This window comes from Saccopteryx leptura, chromosome 1, assembly GCF_036850995.1.
Source record: "Saccopteryx leptura isolate mSacLep1 chromosome 1, mSacLep1_pri_phased_curated, whole genome shotgun sequence".
NCBI lineage: Eukaryota > Metazoa > Chordata > Mammalia > Chiroptera > Emballonuridae > Saccopteryx > Saccopteryx leptura.
Window position 1 is genome coordinate 93,332,335 of NC_089503.1, and position 23,234 is coordinate 93,355,568.

The 23,234-nt window shown below is 41.8% G+C and overlaps 1 protein-coding gene across 2 annotated transcripts in view; it reads left to right on the forward strand.

The window, feature by feature from the left end:
* Nucleotides 1-2,178: 2,178 nt before the first annotated feature.
* Nucleotides 2,179-23,234, forward strand: part of CUL5 (cullin 5) — a 95,705-nt gene continuing 74,649 nt past the window's right edge. Inside the window, exon 1 of one of the 2 annotated variants that reach the window (XM_066371601.1) lies at nt 2,179-2,647. In XM_066371601.1, coding sequence (XP_066227698.1) covers nt 2,624-2,647 — 24 coding nt within the window. In that variant the 5' untranslated portion in view covers nt 2,179-2,623. Of the gene's footprint in view, nt 2,648-2,689; nt 3,029-23,234 lie in introns of those variants that run through there. The other variant, XM_066371602.1, reaches the window with a different exon arrangement.

Sequence of the window (23,234 nt, forward strand, 5' to 3'; positions counted from 1 at the left end):
CAGGCGCTAGAGTGGCTCTGGTAGCGACAGAGCGACGCCCCGGAGGGGCAGAGCGTCGCCCCCTGGTGGGCGTGCCCGGTGGATCCCGGTCGGGCGAATGCGGGAGTCTATCTGACTGTCTATCCCCGTTTCCAGCTTCGGAAAAATACAAAAAAAAAAAAAAAAAGTATTCATGAGGTTCAAAGTGTGGCCACAGAATTATGGCATACATTCATTCTCAAGCACACACTGTAGTTTTCCTTTGCAGTAGTATCACAATTCTCATTAAGTAATATTTGATTTATGTAACTATGCTTAGTATCTGGCTTCCTAATAAGATTCCCAGAGGGCATGGTTCTCTGTCTTATTTATTTCTTGTATTCCCAGTGCTTAGTACATATAGACATACCTCAGAGATTTTGGGGGTTTGGTTCCAGACCACTACAATAAAGTAACAAGGAATCTTTATGCTGGTGGAGGGTTTTGCCTTCAGTTTGTTTCATTTCACATCTGTGAAATGGAATAAAGTGAAGAGAAATAAAATGAGGTATGCCTGTAGTAGGTACTCAAATAAGTATTAAATACTTAATTGAATTCTTCAAGTGGGGTCATACTTTCATTCATTCATTCGTTATATCACAGCTTGTCATCTACCTTTTTTTAAAGAGTACATAAAGCTGATTAATCTAGTGTTTTACATTTTAAATTAAGCAGAAGAGTTAAGATAGCATACAGTTTCACTAGAAAAAGGGAACTATAATTATATAAAGTTTATTCTGAACTAGAATTCTCCAGACCCAGATGAGTGACCCTGTCCCAATCACCTCTCTGAACCTCATTTTTCTCATCTGTGGAACAAAGATGACCTGTAACAGTCATCCCTATGTTAACACTCTGCCAGGACATCACGGGTATAGTTTCTCTGAACCGTTGTTCTACCACTTATTCATTGTTTAGTGCCTAGATTGCTAGGTGGCATGATTATTGTGTTGACTTAATTAATGAAATATTACAAAAGCTTTCTAAATTACCCTTCTGCTTCTATTCATTATGCAACAGTCACAATAATCATGTTAAAATGGGAGTTTGACCATGCCATCCTCTGTTCAAAAGCCTATAATGATGCCCCATTTCACTCAGAATAAAAACCAGTCTTTACAGCAGTCAACAAAGTCCTCTACAATTTCTACAAGTCTTTACTTTCTCTGCTGTGAACACACCAACCTTCTCAGTGTTTCTTGGAGATTCTGGGAAACCTGCCACCTGTGAGTCCCCATCTGCGATGCTCTCCTCCCACATAGACCTGGCCTTCTTCATTACTTCCTTCCAGTTTTTGTTCAAATGTCATCTCAGTGAGGCCTACTTGGGTCACTCTGTTTAAAATTTCAAACTTCATCCCAGTTCCCTGGTTTATACGCCATAGCTCTTATTTACTTCTAACATATAATGAATGAATACTGTTTGTAAATATGCATAATACAATATCAGGTATATAGTAGGTTCTATATATAAATTATATTGTTTTCCCTTGGCCAGTGGCTTGTGTTCTGACGGGATAAAGCTTGGGACCTTATGGTTTAAGATCCTCTAAAATAATGTGCCTTCAGAGAGCATCTGCCCAGATGGGGGTTGCCAAGTGGATCTCGGTGGGGGTTCATGCAGGAGTCTCTCTATCTCGCCTCCTCTGACTTAGAAAAGAAGAAAAAAAATTAAGTGCCTTCAGGAAATCCAAGATAAACATTCATTGCCTGATCAATCTTTTACAGATTTCAGTACCAGGCACTGCTGAAAACAATAGTTAATACTTTTGTGTATTCATTCATTCATTCCTTCATTCCTTCCTTCACGTGTTTCTTTCTTCCTTTCTTTCTTCCTTCCTTCCTTCCTTCCTTCCTTCCTTCCTTCCTTCCTTCAATTCATTCATTCATTCATTCATTCATTCATTCATTCATTCATTCAGGTATTCATTCAACAGATATTAATTGGGTGGCTTCTATGTACCAGTTCTTATTGAAGGCAGCTGTTACTAGCATTTCATTCCGGGTAAGGTACTTCCCTTAACACTCAGCCGCCAGATTTGGGGCGGGGGATGAGGGGAGATGTGTGGTCCCGCCAGCAGAGGGCGCGCGCCACCCTCTTCATCGCCTCCCGGCCCAGCAAGGCTTCACGGCTCCCACGCTCGCTCCTGAGCGCGCCCCCGCCCGCCCGCCGCGTCACGTGATGTGACCTGGAACCTGAGCTGCAGGGCCTAAGCCGAGCTAAATTTGTTGCCGGTGGCCGCTGCGGGTGCAACCACAAAGGCTAATCCGACAGACTGAGTAAGCTCGTGGAGTCGATGCTTCTCTCTTCCAATTCAGGTCGGCTCCCGTTACCTTCTCACCGTTCGCCGCCGCCGTCTCGCTCAGCATTCATATGAGCTTTCTCGAGTGTGAAGCTCCAGTGACCATGTAGGGAGAACGAGTGAGAAAGCTCCACGTTCCTGGGACGAGGTCAGCACTGTCGGCACGCCGCCCGCCTCCCACCACACCCCGGTGCGGGCCGGTGGGCCCTTCGGACCCGGTGGGAACTCCGGCCTGCAGCTGTGGCCTGGGCCGGAGCGCCACGAAATCTCGCGCGGTCTCGCGAGATTCTAAGTTGAAGGAACATGGCGACGTCTAATCTGTTAAAGGTAAGACCCTCTGTCCAGTTTGGCTTTTACTCCGTGACTGCTGGGTTCAGCGATTCGGGAAAGGCTGGGTTCAGGGTCAGGGCGGGAATGCGGGAGTTGTCTACCGGAAGGGAAGCCCGGGAGGCTGCCGCCGAAAACCGGAACGCGGGTCGCTGGCCTTGGGGTCGACAGGCTTCGTCCGGGGACTGACCCGCGCAAGGAAGGCCCGGCTGTGGGCTGACGGGAGCGGTGCTCACCGGCCGCGGGTCTGGCCTCGGCGGGAGGGGGACGTGGTGCATGTGCCCTGACCGATGAGGCCGTTGCTACTCTGAGGGTCTCAGTTTCTTCTCCAGCGAAAGCCTAAGACGCATCAAAGGAAAACCCAAGAAAATGCTGCCGAACGTAGGTTTCTGCCCCTCCTCCTCAGTGTCTGTCCTGAGCGCGAAACGCCGCGTCCGGCGGCGCGCTGTGCCCGCCTCCCGGCTTCCCTGCACCCCGGCCGGCCTCCGCGTCTCCCGGCCCCCCGGCCCCCCTGCCCGCCGGCCTCCGCGTCTCCCGGTCCCCCTGCCCGCCGGCCTCCGTGTCTCTCGGTCCCCCGGTCCCCCTGCCCGCCGGCCCCCGCGTCTCCCGGTCCCCCTGCCTGCCGGCCTCCGCGTCTCCCGGCCCCCCGGTCCCCCTGCCCGCCGGCCTCCGCGTCTCCCGGCCCCCCGGTCCCCCTGCCCGCCGGCCTCCGTGTCTCTCGGTCCCCCGGTCCCCCTGCCTGCCGGCCTCCGTGTCTCTCGGTCTCCCGGTCCCCCTGCCCGCCGGCCTCCGCGTCTCCCGGTCTCCCGGTCCCCCTGCCCACCGGCCTCCGCGTCTCCCGGTCCCCGGCCTACGGACCTTCCATTCCCAGTTTGCCCTTTCTCCTTAGGGAGCGGCGCCCCCACCCGCCGCCCGCGCCCGGGAGCCGAGGCAGCTCCGTGGTTTGAGGGCCTGGGCGCGTCACCCTGCCCGAGACAGCGGTTCCGAGCTGGTTTGGAGTATTTGGGACAGCAAGGGAGATGGAGGCCCAGGGGGCAGAGCGTCTGCCTTACTTAGTGAAAGTGTTGGGAGGAGAATGTGGAAGACAGGGCACTCGTCTGCTTAGTCTGTGCTTGTGTTCGTGGCAGGAACGACTGCCTTGAAAGTACGTGGTTACAGAAATGGGGGTCTTTTAAGCTCAGGGAACGTAAACACAAAGGTTAAAGTACTCCGGGCTCAAACCATCATTCCTCCTTCAGCCAGTGCGGACGAACAATAGAAAGTAATCGAGTAGGAAATATGTTAAAATATACTGAAGCCTCTCTAGTGTTTTCTCTAGACTATTTCTATTAACTGCCTAATCGATGGGACTGCCTTAAAATGTATTTTTGCAAATAGATTAAAACCTATTTTTATTCACTTCAGAGGCAATATATCTTCTTCCTAAAAGTGGAGGGACCTAGAGCTAAACTGGATTTTGGCTGCTTAGTAGCGGTATGACTTTGGGCAAGTTTCTTAACTTCGTTGCCTAGTTTCCCATCAATGAAATGGAATTATTAACAGCACTCGTTTCATAGGAGCGTTGTGAAGGTTGAGTTAATGAGTGTAAAATGCTTAAAACAGTGAGTGGCAATTAGTACACAATATGCATAAATTACTAGAATTACTGCTCTTGCTGTTTTTCTAATAAAAAATAATTCATGGGAATTTAGTGATCAGCCTACTCTTCTCATGACTATAGCAAAGTTCTAAGATATTAGTTCAGAAAGAAAATTTGTTTGACTTCTAAAGACTACGGTGAATGCATCCACAGGTAACATAAGCAATAGCTTGTTATTGAAATGTGTTTAAGAAATAATTCCTGCCTGACCAGGCGGTGGTGCAGTGGATAGAGCGTCGGACTGGGATGCGGAGGACCCAGGTTCGAGACCCTGAGGTCTCCAGCTTGAGCGCGGGCTCATCTGGTTTGAGCAAAAGCTCACCAGCTTAGACCCAAGGTCGCTGGCTTGAGCAAGGGGTTACTCGGTCTGCTGAAGGCCCGCAGTCAAGGCACATATGAGAAAGCAATCAATGAACAACTAAAGTGTCTCAATGAAAAACTTAATGATTGATGCTTCTCATCTCTCTTCGTTTCTGTCTGTCCCTATCTATCCCTCTCTCTCTTTCTCTGTCTCTGTAAAAGAATAAAAAAAGAAAGAAAGAAATAATTCCTGATTCTTTGTGAATCAGGTCTTTTCCCCCTAAAAATTCTCTATCAGAAAATAACAGAGGATAGACTGGAGGAAATAGAAGTCTGAAGCTACTTCAGTCAACACTAGTGAGTGCTTACTTGTAGAGATGAGGAGTCTACATCTACTGTACACACCTATAGATTGAAAAACTGCCTGAACGTATAGAAATTGAGCTTAGTGTTTAGGTTAAAAAGATAACAAGGATCCAAAAGTTTTGTAATTCAAACAATTTTTATAAGTAAAAGGAAGGAAACAATGCTTTGAAAAAACTAGCCAAGGACTCAGTCTCTTTAGTGAACATGAAAACAGATACCAAGGACACTCTGGGAAAATTTCGATAAATTATTTCATGAAATGTTAAAAAGAGAAGAAGAATTTTTAAATATTATATGTGGTTTTAAATATGTATAGCTAATGTAATATAATGGACATTAGAGAGAGACATTTGATTCTTTTATCTGTATCACCAAAAGTTTACATATTAAAATTGCCCAGAATACTTTTTTTTCTTTTTTCTCTCCTTATTGGGGTGTGGAGATAGCCTTATAGTCATATATTTAGAAGCAGCTAATAAAAACTGGGAAGTTTGTCTTCCTGGAGAAATGTAGTGTGATCTTTACAGGGTAGAGCCATAATGTAATTTATAGGATCATTTAATGAATACTGGTGGTACCTTGAATAGAGATAGTAGTGGCTAGGGTGTGGTCAGATTAGCCTCAGTTCCTTTTTTTGACAGGATGAATAGACTGGTTCATTAGAAAAATGCTTTAGACATTGTGCAACTAGATTTCATCAGAGCACATTTGACAGACTTTTCATGTCCTGTGGTCAAAATGGAAATATGTGGACTAGATGAGAGTATAGTTAGGATTGGATTCATTATCAGTTAAATAGTTGTACCTGCAAACTGATGACTAATAACTTATCAATCCTAAAGAGGGACCTTTAGTGTCCTGCTGAAGAAAAATGTCCTCTTCCTATTTACCAGTAGCTTGCATTAAGTTTATTGAATTTGTGAATGACAGAGTTAAGAGAGTAGTAACATGTTGTGAAAGATAACAGGACTATCAAAACCTTGGTATGAAACTTTCAAGTCAGGACAATGCAACCAAAACCACCTACTTTTTTCAAATTGGAATTTGTAATAATAATTGTATTTTTTATTTAAAGCAGTAGTAGTCAACCTGGTCCATACCGCCCACTAGTGGGTGGTAGTGGAGCAACCAAAGTATAAATAAAAAGATAGATTTAACTATAGTGTAAAGCCAGTGTCCACGGCCACCATCACAGCAGCCCTGCCCATGCAGGTTCACACTGGATTCGGACAGTCGGTAAAGAAACAACGGAGCCAAGAACTGTTGGGCCATCATCTTTAATCCTAGCTTGCACCCGGGGCAAGTAAAAACACACACTGGGCTCCAAAACCCATTCATTCAGTGCTCACAAAGCTACTGACTTATCCGAGTTTCCTAGCTCACCAGACTTATTCACCTCTGTTCTCCATCTCCTTCCTTCTCCCTGCACAAACCGCACAAACTGGCTTCTCTCTCAGCACTCCACCATCTTGGATGCTTCTCCTGGCCTCCTCCACGTGGCCTTTCTCTGCTCTGCTCTCTAATGCTAATCTCAGGAACCGAGAGAGCAAGCTCCTGGTCTGCCCCACTTTATAGTGCAGAAATCAAAACCTTTAATCCAATATACAAAATACGGAAGTCTCTAATACAAGTCACTTATCTGGGGCATGATGGGATTGCACCACCCCACATCAAAAAGGGTGGGAAAGGCTTAGTCCTAAAACCAATCTCCAGTCTACAAGCATCTTGCCTGCCCACAGCCCGCCCCCAACACACATCTTTATTATATGCGGCTTAAGTGTCTGTTTGTCGCTGATAGCTTATTGGTTGCTTGCGTAACTGTACTAGCCAATGGGGTGAAGTTGCCACGGCTGAACACAAATTGAGTGGGTCAGGGGGAAGGTGAACATTTGTTTGCATTGGCAGTCATCTGCTTTTGAAACAATTTAAGGCTGAACGCAAATTGAGCGTGTCAGGGGGAAGGTGAACATTTGTTTGCATTGGCAATCATCTGTTTTACATAAAAACTATGTCTTAACGTAATTTCTTTTAAGAATGCTTCCTAGAGCCTGACCTGTGGTGGCACAGTGGATAAAGCATCGACCCGGAAATGCTGAGGTCGCCGGTTCGAAACCCTGGGCTTGCCTGGTCAAGGCACATATGGGAGTTGATGCTTCCAGCTCCTCCCCCTTCTCTCTCTCTGTCTCTCCTCTCTCTCTCTCTCTCTCTCTCTCTCTCTCTCTCTCTCTCTGTCTCTCCCTCTCCTCTCTAAAATGAATAAATAAAAAAAACAAAAAAAAAATTAAAAAAAAAAAAGAATGCTTCCTAGAAAATACAGCACTGAAGAGGAGAGAAAAGGAGCTAAAGCTGCACAAAAATGGCTTTCTCGACAAAAAGAAACTACTGAGCAGAGAAAGACAAGGCTTGCTTCAGTAGCAGAGCAAATGCGTCTTTCAATTAAGACGTAGACAATTTCCTGTAAAACTTGCCTTTGCTATGACCATCAATAAGTCTCAGGGCCAAACACTTAACGTGTTGGCATTTTTTTACCTGAGCCTGCATTTGGATACGGTCAACTTTATGTTGCCTGTTCAAGAGTTCGTGAAAGAACGGACGTAAAATTAAAAATAATTGATGGTCCTCTGCAAGGCGAGCTTAAAAATGATGGAAAGATCTACACAAGAAATGTGTACAAAGAGATCTTTGACATGTGAATTAACATTTTATTATTTAAATCACCTTTGTTTATTGAGCTAGCGGTGGCTTTTAAGAAATGTACCGCCAGTGGTTTCCTTCATTGCACTCTACTTTAAGCAGTTAAGCAAGTAGAAGAGGGAAACCCCGTGGGGCACTAAGCAAAGGGGCGTCCTTGCCGCCTGCCCTGGGTAATTCAGTTTGAATTAGCAGACACCTTTGCACAAATCTTTTTAATTACAATTTATAATATCTAGAACAGCAGTCATTTCGTATGACCTCCAGGCTTTCTAGTTAATATTACCTGGGCAACAGGCTTCCATGTGGGCAGCACCATCTTTAACGAAGTGAGCATAATATATTTATATTTTATCTGTCCAACATATAGTAAGTTGTTTTATAAAGATTTATTCTGCCAAACAGCGAAAATCTGACATAAAGTACTTGGTAAGTAATTATTATTATATGCTTTAACTTGCTGTAATTCTGCTTTATAAATTTTATAAAGTAAAGTTACTTCCCTACTTTATAAATCACCATTACTGTGGAACCGGTGGGCAGTTAGAAAATTTTACTACTAACAGATTCAAAAGTGGGTAGTAGGTATAAAAAGGTTGACTACCCCTGATTTAAAGCAAATGGACTACTGTTGGATTTTAGAAATCTTTTAGATAATACAAAGATTTGTGTTGTACATTTTGACATACAGTTATCAGTTGCTTGGGCACTTTGTAACTTTTTAATACTACTATGTTAACATTTCGTTTCAGTGTTTAACTCCACTTGTTCCTTGACTTTTGCAATTATCATCTAGGCCCCCAGTGCTCATTTTCTTTACTGTTTATCCAATTGAGTATCCTTTTCCAAATAGCAATTGTTTACATCTTATTTTGCAACACTTAATTTTTAGCGTGTTACTTTACCCAGTTATTTGGCATATCCTTAACTTCCTTGGTTGATACTACAAATTTTCCTAGTTTCCCTTATGTTTTCATTTCCAAGGCACCTTCTGTATTGCCTCCTTTCCACTTGTTCAGCCTTCATTTCACCCCCAGGACTTGGCAGTATGTCTCCTGTTATTTTGTTTCAGTCTCCTTTATTCTATGGGAATAAAAAAGTTCATGTAACTCCTCATATAAGCTTAACCTGTGCTTTGCTTTGGACTCAAACTTTTGCTCTTTTCTCTCTTTCTATTCACTGTCACAGTTCTTAGAAAAACAGCCCCCACTTGCTGCTTTTATAATTCTTCACCTTTTCTCTTTACATGACCTGGCTCTCTCCCTGCCCTCACAGTTATATTGAAGCTGTTGGTCTTAACAGCTCTAGCAACCTCCTGATTGCCAAATGAGATCCTTCTCATACATTCTTCCACTCTTCTGATATTGTTGATGACTACCTCTGTTTGCCTTTTGGTTTTTATTGCATTCTCTCCTTGGTCTCCTAGCTCTCAAACCACTTGTGTTTTTCGCTGACCTCCCTCTTCTCCTCTCCTCCCCAATATAATTATTTCTCAGGAAATCTTTAGCCCTTTTCTATCTTTCTACTTCATTTTTTCTGGGATAGTCTCAACTCCCATGATTTCACTGTTTTTATCTCTTAACTCTGATCTGAGCTCTAGACCAAAACAGTATTAACCACATTACTTTCCTGCTCAGATACCTTTGATGGTTCAAATTCTTTGTGATCTTTCTTTCTATCTGGTTCTTCTCCCTAATAACCATTTATATTTCCTCTTTCCCCCTTTCCCCCTCTTTACCCCTCTGTCCTCTCCCGTCCCTTCCTCTTTTCCCCTCCCCTTTTCCCTCCCTTTTCCCCTCCCCTTTTCCCCTCCCTCCCCTCCTCTCTCCCCACCTCTTTTCCCTTCTCTCCCCCTCTCCCTCTTCCTCTCTCTCTTCCCTTGTCTCTCCCCCTCCCTCCCTCTCTGGCTGGTTATTTTTTGGTTCACTAGCATACTAGAGTCTTCAGCACTCTTTATGTTTGCTGTTTTTTCTATTAAGGAATGCCCCTTCACCTCAGTGTTTGCCTGTTAAAATCTTTACTCATTCATCAAGACTCAGCTTCAGATACCACCTTTCTTTTTTGAATGCTCTTATTTGGAATTAATTGTAGCCTGCTCTGCACACCATATCACTGCAGCAATCTGCAGTAGCACTTATATTATGTCTTATGTATTAGTTACAGGACCTTTTTACATGTATCTCCCTTTCTGTAAGCCCTATTAGTGCCAGGACTTTGTTAGTCTGTGATATCTTAACCATCTCATGTAAAGGAATGATTCAAAGTTCTGTAGGATTTATTCATTATTGAAATATTAAATAAGCTATTAAAATGATTTTATTAGACACATGTGCAAGGCCTCATGAAGGATACAAAGATGTATAAAACAATGCCCAGCCTATTTGGGAATTTACCATATACTAAGAGAGTAAAAAATACTAATGATTTGCTTGAGTGGTGGTGGTGCAGTGGATTGAGTGTTGATCTGGAACGTTGAGGATCCAGGTTCAAAACCCCGAGGTTGCTGCCTTGAGCCCAAGGTTGCTGGCTTGAGCAAGGGGTCACTGGCTCAGCTGGAGCTCCCCAGTCAAGGCACTTATGAGAAAGCAATCAATGAACAACTAAAGTGACTCAAGTACAAGTTGACCCTTCTCATCTCTCCCTTTCTGTGTGTCTGTCTCTACTTCTCTCTTGTGCACGTGCAAAAAATAAAAATAAAATGTACTGATTATTTGCTCTCAGGCAAGAACTTCAAGAGTATTACCATTTGCTGAGATAATTTCTGGTAGGATCATCAAGAAGAGTTTTATGGTGAAAGCATTGGAATTGGATTTTGAAGATCAGTAGACTTTATAGGTGGTGATTAGCAGAAAATCTGGCTGGAATGGAAACTAGATCAGTATGGCTATATTGTAGCAGGGGTGCATGCTGTTCCATTTCTTTATGAATGGTTCTCCTTGAAATCTTTGCAGCATAGTAGCCCAGAATATGGGAAACACTGGGAGACAGGAATACAAAAGAAAGTCAGGGTTAAATTGTTAAAGGTCTTCAATGCTAGACAAGAAAGTTTGAAACCAAGTTCCACAGATAATGAGGAATATTTGAATTCTTGGCCTTCATTACTTCTATTTTGTGTGTATTCAAAATCTAATTTGTGGGGTGGCCATGAATAAGGGACATTTGTGCTAATGAAACCATATTCATTGAAACGGAACATGGTGCAGTCTTCTTAAGTCTGAAAATTAATTCAATCAACAAGTATTTAGCATTTTCTAATTCCAAGTAGATAATGATAATCTAGGTAGACAAATTCTTGCCCTTAATGTAACTTGTGTTTTGTAGTGGAGAAAGACAAACATATAGGCAAATATGTACTGTAAGGTCAGGTTGTGATAAATCTATGAAGAAAAATGATCAGGGTAAAATACAGAAAGTGATAGATGTTGTTTTTGATAGGATGATCAGGGAAGGAGATGACATCTGAGGCAAGACTTGAATGAAGCAAGAGAATGAGCCATGTACATATTTGGGAGAAGAGTTTGAGGTGGAGGGAACAGAATAGCCAATGCAAAGGCATTCAGTCAGGAACAGATTTGACAAGGAATATGGATGTGGTACCAATATTTGAATGTTGTCAATGAATGTAGTTAAGATACACACCTGGGTAATTCTTTTAATTGCCTACTTAAACATAAATAAGAGCCTTGATTATTTAGAACCTTACTTGTCAGGTTTCATTGGGTTGATAGAAATTGCCCTCTTGAATGGTCATCTAAGAGGGGCGTGATCATTAGGGCTGCTTTCCCTCACTGTAGTGTCTTGTTCTAGAGACATGGTTACATTTGACACTCAGGGAGAAAAGGAATCCAGGGGTATGTATGTTGACCTTGGGTAGGGATGAGAGTGTGAATAGTGAATAAAATAACTTTCTGTAAAACTGTAATAAATGTGTGAGAATTTATCATAGTGTGTGAAAATAAATGAGCGAATAGTTACCATAATCTGTAAAGCTGTTAACTGGAAATCACAATTCAAGATAAACTTTGAGAGATCAGTCATTTACCAGTGGATTAGATGAGGAGACTTAGACTGAAGGAGGGTATCAAGAGGACACTAGGCATCTATCTGGTGAACAAAGAAGAAGGGTGGAGAAGAAAAGTGGACAAAGGCAGGTGTTTGTTTGTTTTTTAAGATTTTATTCATTTTAGGGGGGGAGAAGTGGGGGAGGAGCAGGAAGCATCAGCTCCCATAAGTGCCTTTTAGGCAAGCCCAGGGTTTTAAACTGGCAACCTCAGTGCTCCAGATTGACACTTTACCCACTGGGCCCCCACAGGTCAGGCTGATAGGTTTTTCTTATTAAATGTTTTGCTAGGGTCCTGGTGAACCCGTTGTGTCAGAGAGTCATCTGCCTCTTGCCTGGGCATAGTAGGTAGAGTAAATTGGTGCCTGATAGGCTCTGTGAACAAATCAACAAATTACAGCCCAGGTTACAACGCTGGGCATAATACATGGACTACAAACAGGTAATATCAAGAATATTTATCTCTATAATTGGAATTTGGTCATTCCACTAATGTGAGCATCTACTCTGTGCTGGATACTATTCTAAGTGTCAGTGATAAAGTAGTGACTGTGACAAGTTAAAGAAATAAGTAACAGCCAGACTGGTGGTGGTGCAGTGGATGGAGCATCAACACAGAGCACTGTGGTCCCTGGCTCAATCCTGGGGTCACAGCTTGAGCCCAGAGTCGCGGGTTCAGTACCCAGTCGAGGCAGGCATGAATGATAAGTAATCAATGGGATGCACAATGAAGTGGAGCAGTGAGTTGATGCTTTTTTCCTCCCACCTCTCCCCCCTGTCTCCTCCCCTCCCCCCTCTCTTCTCTGCCCTCTCTCCTCCCTCTCCCTCCCTCTCCTTCTCTCTCCTTCTCTCTCTTTCTCTCTCCCTTCCTCTCTCTCCCTCCTTCCCTCCCTCTTTGTCTTTCTCTTTCTCTTTCTCCCCCACAACTTTCCTCTCTTAAAAAAATAACACATTGAGTAGTTTTTGTAGTAGTGAGGGCTGTGATGAAAACAATATAATCAAGAACAGTATAATCAAGAGTACAGGTATTCAGAAGAAGGGGTTATTTTACTTATTTACAACAGAAAATAATTTTATTTTTTCCCCTAAAGATTACTTTCAACTATTTTCTGTTGAATTTTCCTTCCCTGCCACTAAATGACATTTCAGTCAGATCGCATAGCTTTTTGGTATTCTTTAAAAGTACTGTTTAGCCTGACCTGTGGTGGCGCAGTGGGATAAAGCGTCGACCTGGAACACTGAGGTCGCCGGTTCTAAACCTTGGGCTTGCCTGGTCAAGGCACATATGGGAGTTGATGCTTCCTGCTCCTCCCCCTTCTCTCTCTCTCACTCCTCTCTCTCTAAAAAATCAATAAATAAAATATTTTTTAAAAAATAAAAAAATAAAAAAAAAATAAAAGTACTGTTTAGGCCTGACCAGGCAGTGGTGCAGTGGATAGAGCATAGGACTAGGATGCAGAGGACCCAGGTTCAAGACCCCGAGGTCCCCAGCTTGAGTGCGGACTCATCTGGTTTAAGTAAAGCTCACCAGCTTGGACCCAAGGTCGCTGGCTTGAGCAAGGGGTTACTCGGTCTGCTGAAGGCCCATGGTCAAGGCACATATGAGAAAGCAATCAATGAACAACTAGGGTGTCGCAAGGAAAAACTAATGATTGATGCTTCTCATCTCTCTCCGTTCCTGTCTGTCTGTCCCTGTCTATCCCTCTCTCTGACTCTCTCTCTGTCTCTGTAAAAAAAAAAAAATTGAAAGTACTATTTAGTCTGAATTAAAATTTTAGTCTCATCAATCTCAGCAAATCAAAGCAATTTTCCTACCAGCTCAAGACCTTGAATTTGGATATGCATAGAAGAAAGGGAGAAGGGCATTATTTAGATTGTGTAGGTAGTTCTCTTTAAAGTGACATGGAGACTGAGGCCTGAATAATCTGCATTTTAGCCTGACCTGTGGTGGCGCAGTGGATGAAGCGTCAACCTGGAATGCTGAGGTCGCCGGTTCGGAACCTTGGGCTTGCCTGGTCAAGGCACATATGGGAGTTGATGCTTCCTGCTCCTCCCTCCCCCTTCTCTCTCTCTCTCTCATTCTCTCTCCTCTCTAAAAATTAATAAAAGTAAAAACTTTAAAAAAAATAATCTGCATTTTAGGTGAAGGTCTTGAAGTGCGGTGGTGAGCTTGGCATATTTGAGGAACACCTTTAAAAGGGCGGTGTGGCTAGAATGTAGAATTGCCAGTATTCAAATGTATTCTGTAGTTGGTGGTTCCTTTGGTCAAAGGGGATTGCAAATGTGGTTTTAAAATCACATAACTGAGCGCACTAGTGGCTTATAAATACTATGGGAACCCACATATTCAAATAGCTAACCTCATAGTTTATATGAGACTTAAAATATACAAATTGGATTCTTTATAACTTATTAGAATGTCAGCATTGGATATAATCCATAATCAATAGATTAGGAACTTCAAAGAGAGAACAAATACAAAATTTTTTTAATGTTTATTTTTTATTGATTTTAGAGAGAAAGGAAGGGAGGGAAAGAGAGACAAACATCAATTTGTTCCTTTTTGTGCCCTGACTAGGGACTGAACCAGTAACCTCTGTGCTTGGGGATAATGCTCTAACCAGCTGAGCCATCCAGCCAGGGCCAAATACAAATCTTGAAACAACTAAACGTGTTTTGTGGTCAAAATATTATGCACATGAAAAAAATCCAAATGCTAGAAAAAAATTGCTGTTAATTGTGTAGATGTTTTTATTTCTTATTTTGCCTTCCACTTGTCCTTTTGCTATAACTCTTCTTTCACTTTTGTCATCATGAAGATGTAGCAAGATGATGGACAGTGATAATAGCTACATTGTTTTCTCTTAAAGGCAACATTTGACATCATTATAAAATATTGTACTTATAATATTGCACCTAGTATTTGATAAGGTATGACTTGTTCCATATATTTTATAGGATTTCCAGATGTTTTCAGGAAAACCAATAGGTCAGTATTTATATTTTTGTTTCAAGTAAGTGAGTCATTTAAAAATGATTGTGTTACTTTTAAAACATTTTGTAAGCCAGTGGACTTCTCTGTTAATTTACTTTTATGTGTTTATTTAAGCATTTCTATTTTTTAACATGATACCTAATAGTATAAGCAATTATATGTCTACTTTTTTCTTGTGATTAAATAAAATGGAATTGTTGTAGATGAACTCATTGTTTGAAAAAGCACTCTTAAATTTCAATGGGATGTGTACAGATTTTTTAAAGTAATATATTCTAGAATTCTGTGTATCATCTTTCATTACTGGTCTATAAAACATGTCCCCACACTCCAAACACATTACAAAAGGTTAAACTTTTTCTGTATTTACTTTCTTCCTAATGCATTTTTTCTTTTTTTAATTTTTAAACAGCCATGGCTATAGATAAGAGATTGTGAGATTTTACTGTCAATCTGTTTCAAAACTGATTCTTTCATTAGGGAATACTTTTCTGTTAAAGCTGCATATATTTTATTTGGGTCTGGGTAACCAACATGTTATATTCAGACACTCTGATTTTTTTTGAATACTGATCAGAGCAGGGAAAGGATGCTGAACCTTTGTTTATTTTCTTCCATCTCTTTTTGTTTCTGAGAAACTGACAGTGATTTTTCCGCTCAGCCCTGTGAGGGAGACATTAAGCAAGCCAATTTAGTAGTAAATAAACTTTTATTTAAATAAAGGGAGAACACAGAAAAGAAATGAAGGCCAAGAGTTCAACATTTGTTTTTATCTGAGAATATTTCCAAAACTGAACTCACCTCTTCTCCTAAACCATCCAACTCAAATGTATTTCTCCCCTGGCATTTCTTTTGCCATTTGAAGAAATAAGCCAAATGTTTCCTAAGTTGATGAAAGATAAAAACCCACAAATCTAACACACAGAACAATAAAGTGTCAGAACCAATGAGTTGGAGGCTCTAGGAGAGTTAAGAGTATTGGAATAAGAGCATTAGAGTGAGATACAAAGGCAGGAGAGGGTAATCAAACTAGAATGCTTGAAATGGAGGTTATAGAAGGATGGAATTTTTAAAACTTTCTCATATTATTATTCTTTTGTTTAATCATTCTACTACTTTCATTACAAATATATAGCATTTGGTTACTCTGGGTTAATAGAGGCCAACACATTTTGTACATGTTATATTTGTGGTATAAAAGAGGATTTCTTTTTATTTCTCTTCAAATAGTTTCCTTTACAATTCCATGGGTAGTTCAAATATCTGATATCTAAATAAATTTGAGTTCAGTTATTTATACTATTTTTTAAAAAAGATTTATTGATTTTATAGAGAAGAGACGGAGGTGGGGGCAGTGACAAGAAGTACCAACTCATAGTTGCTTCACTTTAGTTGTTCACTGATCGCCTGTGTGTGTGCTAATTCCACCAGCCATTCGTTCAAGTCAGAAATTAAGGACCCTGTTGTATTATGAAATAGGAGAACAAGCACATGTTTAGGATACCTTACCCCCACAGAAAAACATGTTGTGTGGGAAGGTTATATTTCATACTTTTTAAAGAAAACCTTTGAATGTTTGTATTTTAGAATTTCGTATCCTTTGTATATTGAGTTTTATTGGAGAGTACTGGTGATGAGGAAGACTATACTAGTCATTTGAGAGCTTAGGGCCCTAATACTGCTTTTGTTGAGTCTTTTCAACAAAAGACGATCATTCCCTCATCTAATTGATCACCAAATCCTATAATTGTAGGACAAGTAGAAGCAGTAGTGGTTCTAATATCATAATAATGATAGCTAACACTATATTTTTATTTATGTCAACCACTTTTCTGAACACTTTACTTGTATATCCTTACAACAACCCTTTCAAATACGTACTTATTGTATATACAGATGAAGCTGGAGCACAGAAAGTTTAAGTAATTACTCAAGGTCACGCATTTGGCAAGTTGCTAAGTCATAATTTTATTCTTGTAAAGTCTGCTTCCTGATCATCTTTTCTTTCTGTTTCGTTGCTTCAGTTTTCATTTAGTGCCCATGTGAACTATTGCAGTAGCTTTCTGTTATATTCCCTTTCAATTTTTCCTTCAATTAATTTATAGATTATCTTACTAGAAATTAAATATAATAATGTCAGTAGCCAATGGCTATTATTCTTCCACCATCCAAAGAATTATTTAATGTGTTAAAAATTGTTACTGCCATTTATTTTTGCTTAGATTGAATACTTTCTTACTTGCTGGCACAAAAATGTGTTCCAGGATCATCCCTGCCCCAACCCTGGAATTAAATGTTCTCTAAGGAGACTTTTCGTGGAATAGGATATTGAGGAATCAAAATCTGGATGCTAGGTATGCTAATGTCTATTGAGCTATCCCTCCTTCAGGCCCTCTCAGTGGATATGCACGCATGCACATACACACACACACACACACACACACACCCGCGCCCCGCGCCCATACTTATTTCCATATCTGTATTATTGAAGCCAATGAGTTACCCCAATTCCTCCAATTCTAATAAATTGAATTCTGTCATTTTCTTTTTCTATATTTATAATTTCCTTCTCATATGGTGAGATTATGTGGCTTTTGGACTGTATTATTCAGGGAAGAGGGATGAAGGGATGGAAGAAAAGAAGCTATTACAACATTCTTAGTATGTAGTATAGATATAAAACTTGCTTTATATTTCTTAAGCTCTGAATTCTTTAATAATTAAAAAATAGATGTACCTATTACTCTGGATAGCTGCTCAGTGGATGGAGCGTCTGCCTGGAATGCTGAGGTGACTGGTTCGAAACCCTGGGCTTGCCCAGTTAAGGCACATAAAACAGGCGACAAGTGCGCCACCGCCTGGTCAGGCCATTTTCTTCATTTTCATTGCCAGCACCCGTGTAGTTGAATGTTGCAAAAGAAAGAGACTTGATCATACTATTTTTCACTTTAAATTCATGACCACAGACTGTAATTGAGCCCAGTCACACTATACTTACATAGTAATTTATTCTTCCACTTTCCTAGATGTCTGTTTCACATCTTTTCTCTCAAAATTTCAGTACCCCTTTCTCCCATTTCCCAAGCGTTTTCCTTAATTCCACATAACTGAGAAATTGAAGCAATTAAAAAAACTCAGCATGGTACTTTTTTTTTTTTTTTGGTATTTTTCTGAAGTGAGAAGCAGGGAGGCAGAGAGACAGACTCCTGCATGCGCCCCTCCGGGATCCACCCGGCATGCCCACAAGGGAGCAATGCTTTGCCCATCTGGGCATTGCTCCATTGCAACCAGAGCCATTCTAGCACCTGAGGCGAAGGCCATGGAGCCATGCTCAATGCCCCGGCCAACTTTCCTCCAGTGGAGCCTTGGCTGTGGGAGGGGAAGGGAGAGACAGAGAAAAAGGAAAGGGGGAGGGGTGGAGAAGTAGATGCGCACTTCTGTGTGCCCTGACCAGGAATTGAACCTGGGACTTTCACACGGTGGGCCGACGCTCTACTGCTGAGCCAACTGGCCAGGGCAGCATGGTACTACATTTATCCTCCCTAACCAGTGTCTGTTTATTACCAACATCTACATGTACATACTTTGCCTTCCCCTGTTAGCATATAGCCAATTCCTCCACCTGTGCATTAGATTTCATTTCCTACTTCCTCCCAGGACAATTTAAATTCTATGACAATTTTCTCTTTTTCTCCTATATCATCAATTTTATGTCACAGAACAAAACCATCAGTATACAAAACTTTGTTCCATCTTTTTTTTTTGGGGGGGGGGAATGAGATAGAGAGACAGGAGGGGAGAGAGATGAGAAGCAACAACTCGTAGTTGCATCACTTTTTAGTTGTTTACTGATTACTTCTCATATGTGCCTTGACCCGGGTCTCAAGCTGAGCCAGTGACTCCTTGCTCAAGCCAGCGACCCTGTGCTCAAGCTGGATGAGCTTGTGCTCAAGCCACGACCTTGGGGTTTTGAACCTGGGACCTCAGTGTTCCAAGTCAATGTTCTATCCACTGCACCACCACCAGTCAGGATATCTGTTTCTTAATGTTGGATCCCTAAGGACTCAGGGTTTTATTCTCCACTTATATTCACTCCCGTAGTAATCTCATCCAGAAACAAGTTTTACAACCTGTCTGTACTGTGATGACTTTCAGATTTTTATTTCCTGATTAGACCTTTCTTTTAAATTTTAGATTTACTTATAAAATTGCCTATTTAATGTCTTTAAATGACTGTTTAATAGGTATATCAAATGTAACATGTCTGATACCAAATTCCTGAGCTTTCCTTCTTAATCCTGTTACATCTACAGTTTTTTCCATTCCAGTTAATGGTAATGCCACACTTCTTGGACATATCAAATCACAAAACTAAAACAATTTAGTAACTGGTTTAATGTCTTTTATTTGAGGGAAAATAATTCACAAATTGGGTGAGCACAGTGCCTAACAAGCAGTGGAGCATTCTTCCTGAGGGCTTTTGGGCAAGAGCGAGTTTTGCACAGTATTAGAATAGACAGTGTGGAGACAGGTCATGACTGTCTAGAACAGTGGTAGTCAACCTGGTCCCTACCGCCCACTAGTGGGCGTTCCAGCTTTCATGGTGGGCGGTAGCGGAGCAACCAAAGTATAAATAAAAAAATTTAACTATAGTAAGTTGTTTTATAAAGATTTATTCTGCCAAACAGCGAAAATCTGACATAAAGTACTTGGTAAGTAATTATTATTATATGCTATAACTTGCTGTAACTCTGCTTTATAAATTTTATAAAGTTACTTCCCTACTTTATAAATCACCATTACTTTGGAACCGGTGGGTGGTTATAAAATTTTACTACTAACAGAGATACAAAAGTGGGCAGTAGGTATAAAAAGGTTGACTAGCCCTGGTCTAGAAAGTCAGGGATTTTTTTTGTAAGGTAAGAGGGCCTGTTTTGTTAGTAAAGGTTAGATGGCTAAAGCTGAGTTGGGGGATTGTGATTAGTGTTCGGTTTTCTTGACAGTGAGGCATTTCCCAGTTGTGCAAGTTGACTTAGGTTTAGTTTTTGATGTGGGCTGGACCCCTTGTGTGGTCTCCATATTCTGGGTCCTGATGTATGGATTACATTTATTAGAGACATGCTTTAATCCTTTCTCTCATCTCACTTGCATACTGTCAGGAAATCCTATTAGTGACACCTTTAAAACAAAGAACTACTACTCACTACCTCTGTTGCTAGTACAGTGCCCTTGGTCCAAGTCATTATCATCTTTCACCTTGCCTCTTCCAACACCAAACTTTAAACCTTGACCCTTGTGATATCTTTTCAACACAGCAATCAGGGTGATTTTAAAATGTAAAGCAGGGCCTTTTGGTCAAGATGGCTGCATAGGTAAACAAGGTACTTGGCTCCTCCACATCTAAATTACAAGTAAACTACAGAACAACCATTATTCAGAACTGCCTGAAATCTGGCTGAACAGAAGTTCTGTGACTAGAGAATTAAAGAAGAAGCCACATTGAGACTAGTAGGAGGGGCAGAGATATGGACAGGACAAGTCCCACAGTCATGTGTGACAGGTAAAAATTGGGAGGGATATTTTGACTGCACAGGTCTCCCTGTAGGAGTGAGGGCTCCCAACCCCACACCAGACCCCTCCAGCCCAGGGTTCCAGTGCCAGGAAGAGAAGTCCCCATAATTTCTGGTTGTAAAAACCAGTGAAGATTGAGGCTGAGAGTGATGGAAGGATGCTGGAGTCCCAGACAGTTCCTTTTAAAGGGCCCACACATCAGCTTGCTTTGACTCACTCCCTTGGAGCTCTAGCACTGGGGCAGCAGATCTAAAGGCACCAGATGTATATGGCAAGGAACTGATTTGTCTGGCATCAGTATGAGAGCTTGAGGGGCAGCTTTCTCCTGGACAGAAGTGCTGACAAAGGCTATTATTCGTTTGATGAGTCCTCCCTCAACAGAGTTGGCAGGTGGGTGCCATATCTGAGACTACACCAACCTGGCTCACACTCTTTGCCCTGCCCCATCCAATTTTCAGGCCCACCCAAATTGTTCTAGTATCTTTTCCATACGAATGACTTTTTGTGGTTCAGGCTTCAGATTTTCCTAAAATCTCGCCAACAAGCAGCATCAGGCCTCAGCATGCTCCCTACCTCTCACAAAGTGGCCCCAGGCCTGGCACTAGCAGCAGCCAATGTTGGTTTGCAGCTTGGCCTCACCTGGGTACCTCTAAGCCCAGCACAATTAGCAGCAATCTGCAGGTGACCCCTGCGCAGACTCAGACAGCATTTGACTTTAGCCTGCACATCCCAGGAGGCCCCAGAGCCAGCGCACCTAGTGGACAGCTTCAGATTATATCTAAGTTATCACCACCCAACCACCTCCACAAGTGACACACTCAAGGGCAGACTCAGTAGTCACCAGAGCACTGCTGAGGTAAGTGCTGCTCTGTTGGGTGTGCCCCTTCACATCTGACCCTCCGTGATGGTCAGTGGTTGCAACCTGCAGCTGCTAGGTGCAGCTGATTAGCCTGGGGTAAATCTTTCCCATTGATGTTCCAACAGCAATCAAGGCTCCACTACAAGAGGAGGGTGCACACAGCTCACACAGGGGGTGCATCTCGAGTGCCCAGCTTGGGTGATCAGGGAGGTCGTGCCACTGGACCCTACAGAACACCTACTATATCAGGCCACTCTACCAACCCTGGAAACATATGATAGTAGCTCTAGCACATAGAAACAAACACAGGGAGGCTGCCAAAGTGAGGAGACAAACACATCCCAAATGAAAGAACAGAACAAAACACCAGAAAAAGAGCTGAACAAAGTGGAGACAAGCAATTCACTGGTTGAAGAGTTCAAAACACTGGTTCTAAGCATGCTCAGTAAACTTAGTGAATATCAACAGCATACAAAAAGACTAGCCAGAAGTGAAGGATACGCTAACTGAAATGTAGAATAATTTACAGGGAATTTACAGTAGATGAAGCAGAGAATCAAATCAGTGATTTGGAATATAAGGAAGCAAAAAATCCCTGTCAGAACAGCAAAAAAGAAAAAAAAAAAAGAATCCCCCCAAAATGAGGGTAGTATAAGAGCCTCTGGGACAACTTCAAGCATACTAACATTCACATCATGAGGGTGCTGGAAGGAGAAGAGAGAGAGCAATTGAAAACTTATTTGAAAAAATAATGACAGAAAACTTCCCAAATCCAGTGAAGTAATAAACACATAAGTCCAGCCTGACCTGTGGTGGTGCAGTGGATAAAGCACCGACCTGTAATGCTGAGGTTTTCGATTCAAAACCCTGGGCTTGCTTAGTCAAGGCACATACTGGAAGCAACTATAAGTTGATGCTTCCTGCTCCTCTCTCCTTTTTCTCTCTCTCCTCTCTCTAAAGTCAATAAATAAAATCTAAAAAATTAAAATAAAAACAACTCTAGAGAGTCCCAAACAAGATGAACCCAAAGAAGCCTACACCGGGACCCAGCATATTAAAACACCAAAGGTTCAAGACGGAGAGAACCTTTAAAGCAGCAAGAGAAAAGTTGTTAGTTACCTATAAGCGAGCTCCCATAATACTGTCAGCTGATTTCTCATTAGAAACTTTGCAGGCCAGAGTGGTTGGCAAGAAATATTGAAAGTGCTGAAAGATAAGGACCTACAACCAACATTATACTGCCTAGCATAACTATCACTTAGAATTGAAGGACAGATAAAAAAAAAAGCTGAGCAGTTCATCACCACCAAACCAGTATTATGAAATGGCATGTGTCTTTAGGAAGAAAAGGAAAAAGATTAAAAATATGAACAATAAAATGGTAATAAATACGCATCTGTCAACAATTGAATCTAAAAAATAAACAAGCAAAACAGAAACAGACTTATACAGTGTGTCCGTAAAGGCATGGTGCACTTTTGACCGGTCACAGGAAAGCAACAAAAGATGATAGAAATGTGAAATCTGCACCAAATAAAAGGAAAACCCTTCCAGTTTCTGTAGGATGATGTGGCAGCATGTGCGCATGCGCAGATGATGACGTAACACCGTGTATACAGCGGAGTGGCCCACGGCCATGTCAGTCAAGATGTGGACGGTACAGAGGAAAGTCCAGTGTGTTCTGTGTCTTGCTGAATTCGAATCCATGACAAAAGTGCAATGTGAATATTGGTGCGTTTATAACAAAGTGCCACTACATCGGAATAACATTACCTGGTGGGATAAGCAGTTGAAGGAAACCAGCAGTTTGGTGGAGAAACCCCGTTCTGGTAGGCCATCAGTCAGTGACGAGTCCGTAGAGGCTATACGGGATAGCTACCTAAGGAGCCCTAAAGTATCTGTGCGTGAGCCCACATCGAACTGCACTGAATAGGTATGAAACTGAGAGAGTTTACCTTTTATTTGGTGCAGATTTCACATTTCTGTCATCTTTTGTTGCTTTCCTGTGACCGGTCAAAAGTGCACCATGACTTTACGGACACACTGTAGAACATTTTGATGGTTGCCAGATGGGAGGAGTGTTGGGAGGGAATGGGTGAAAAAGGT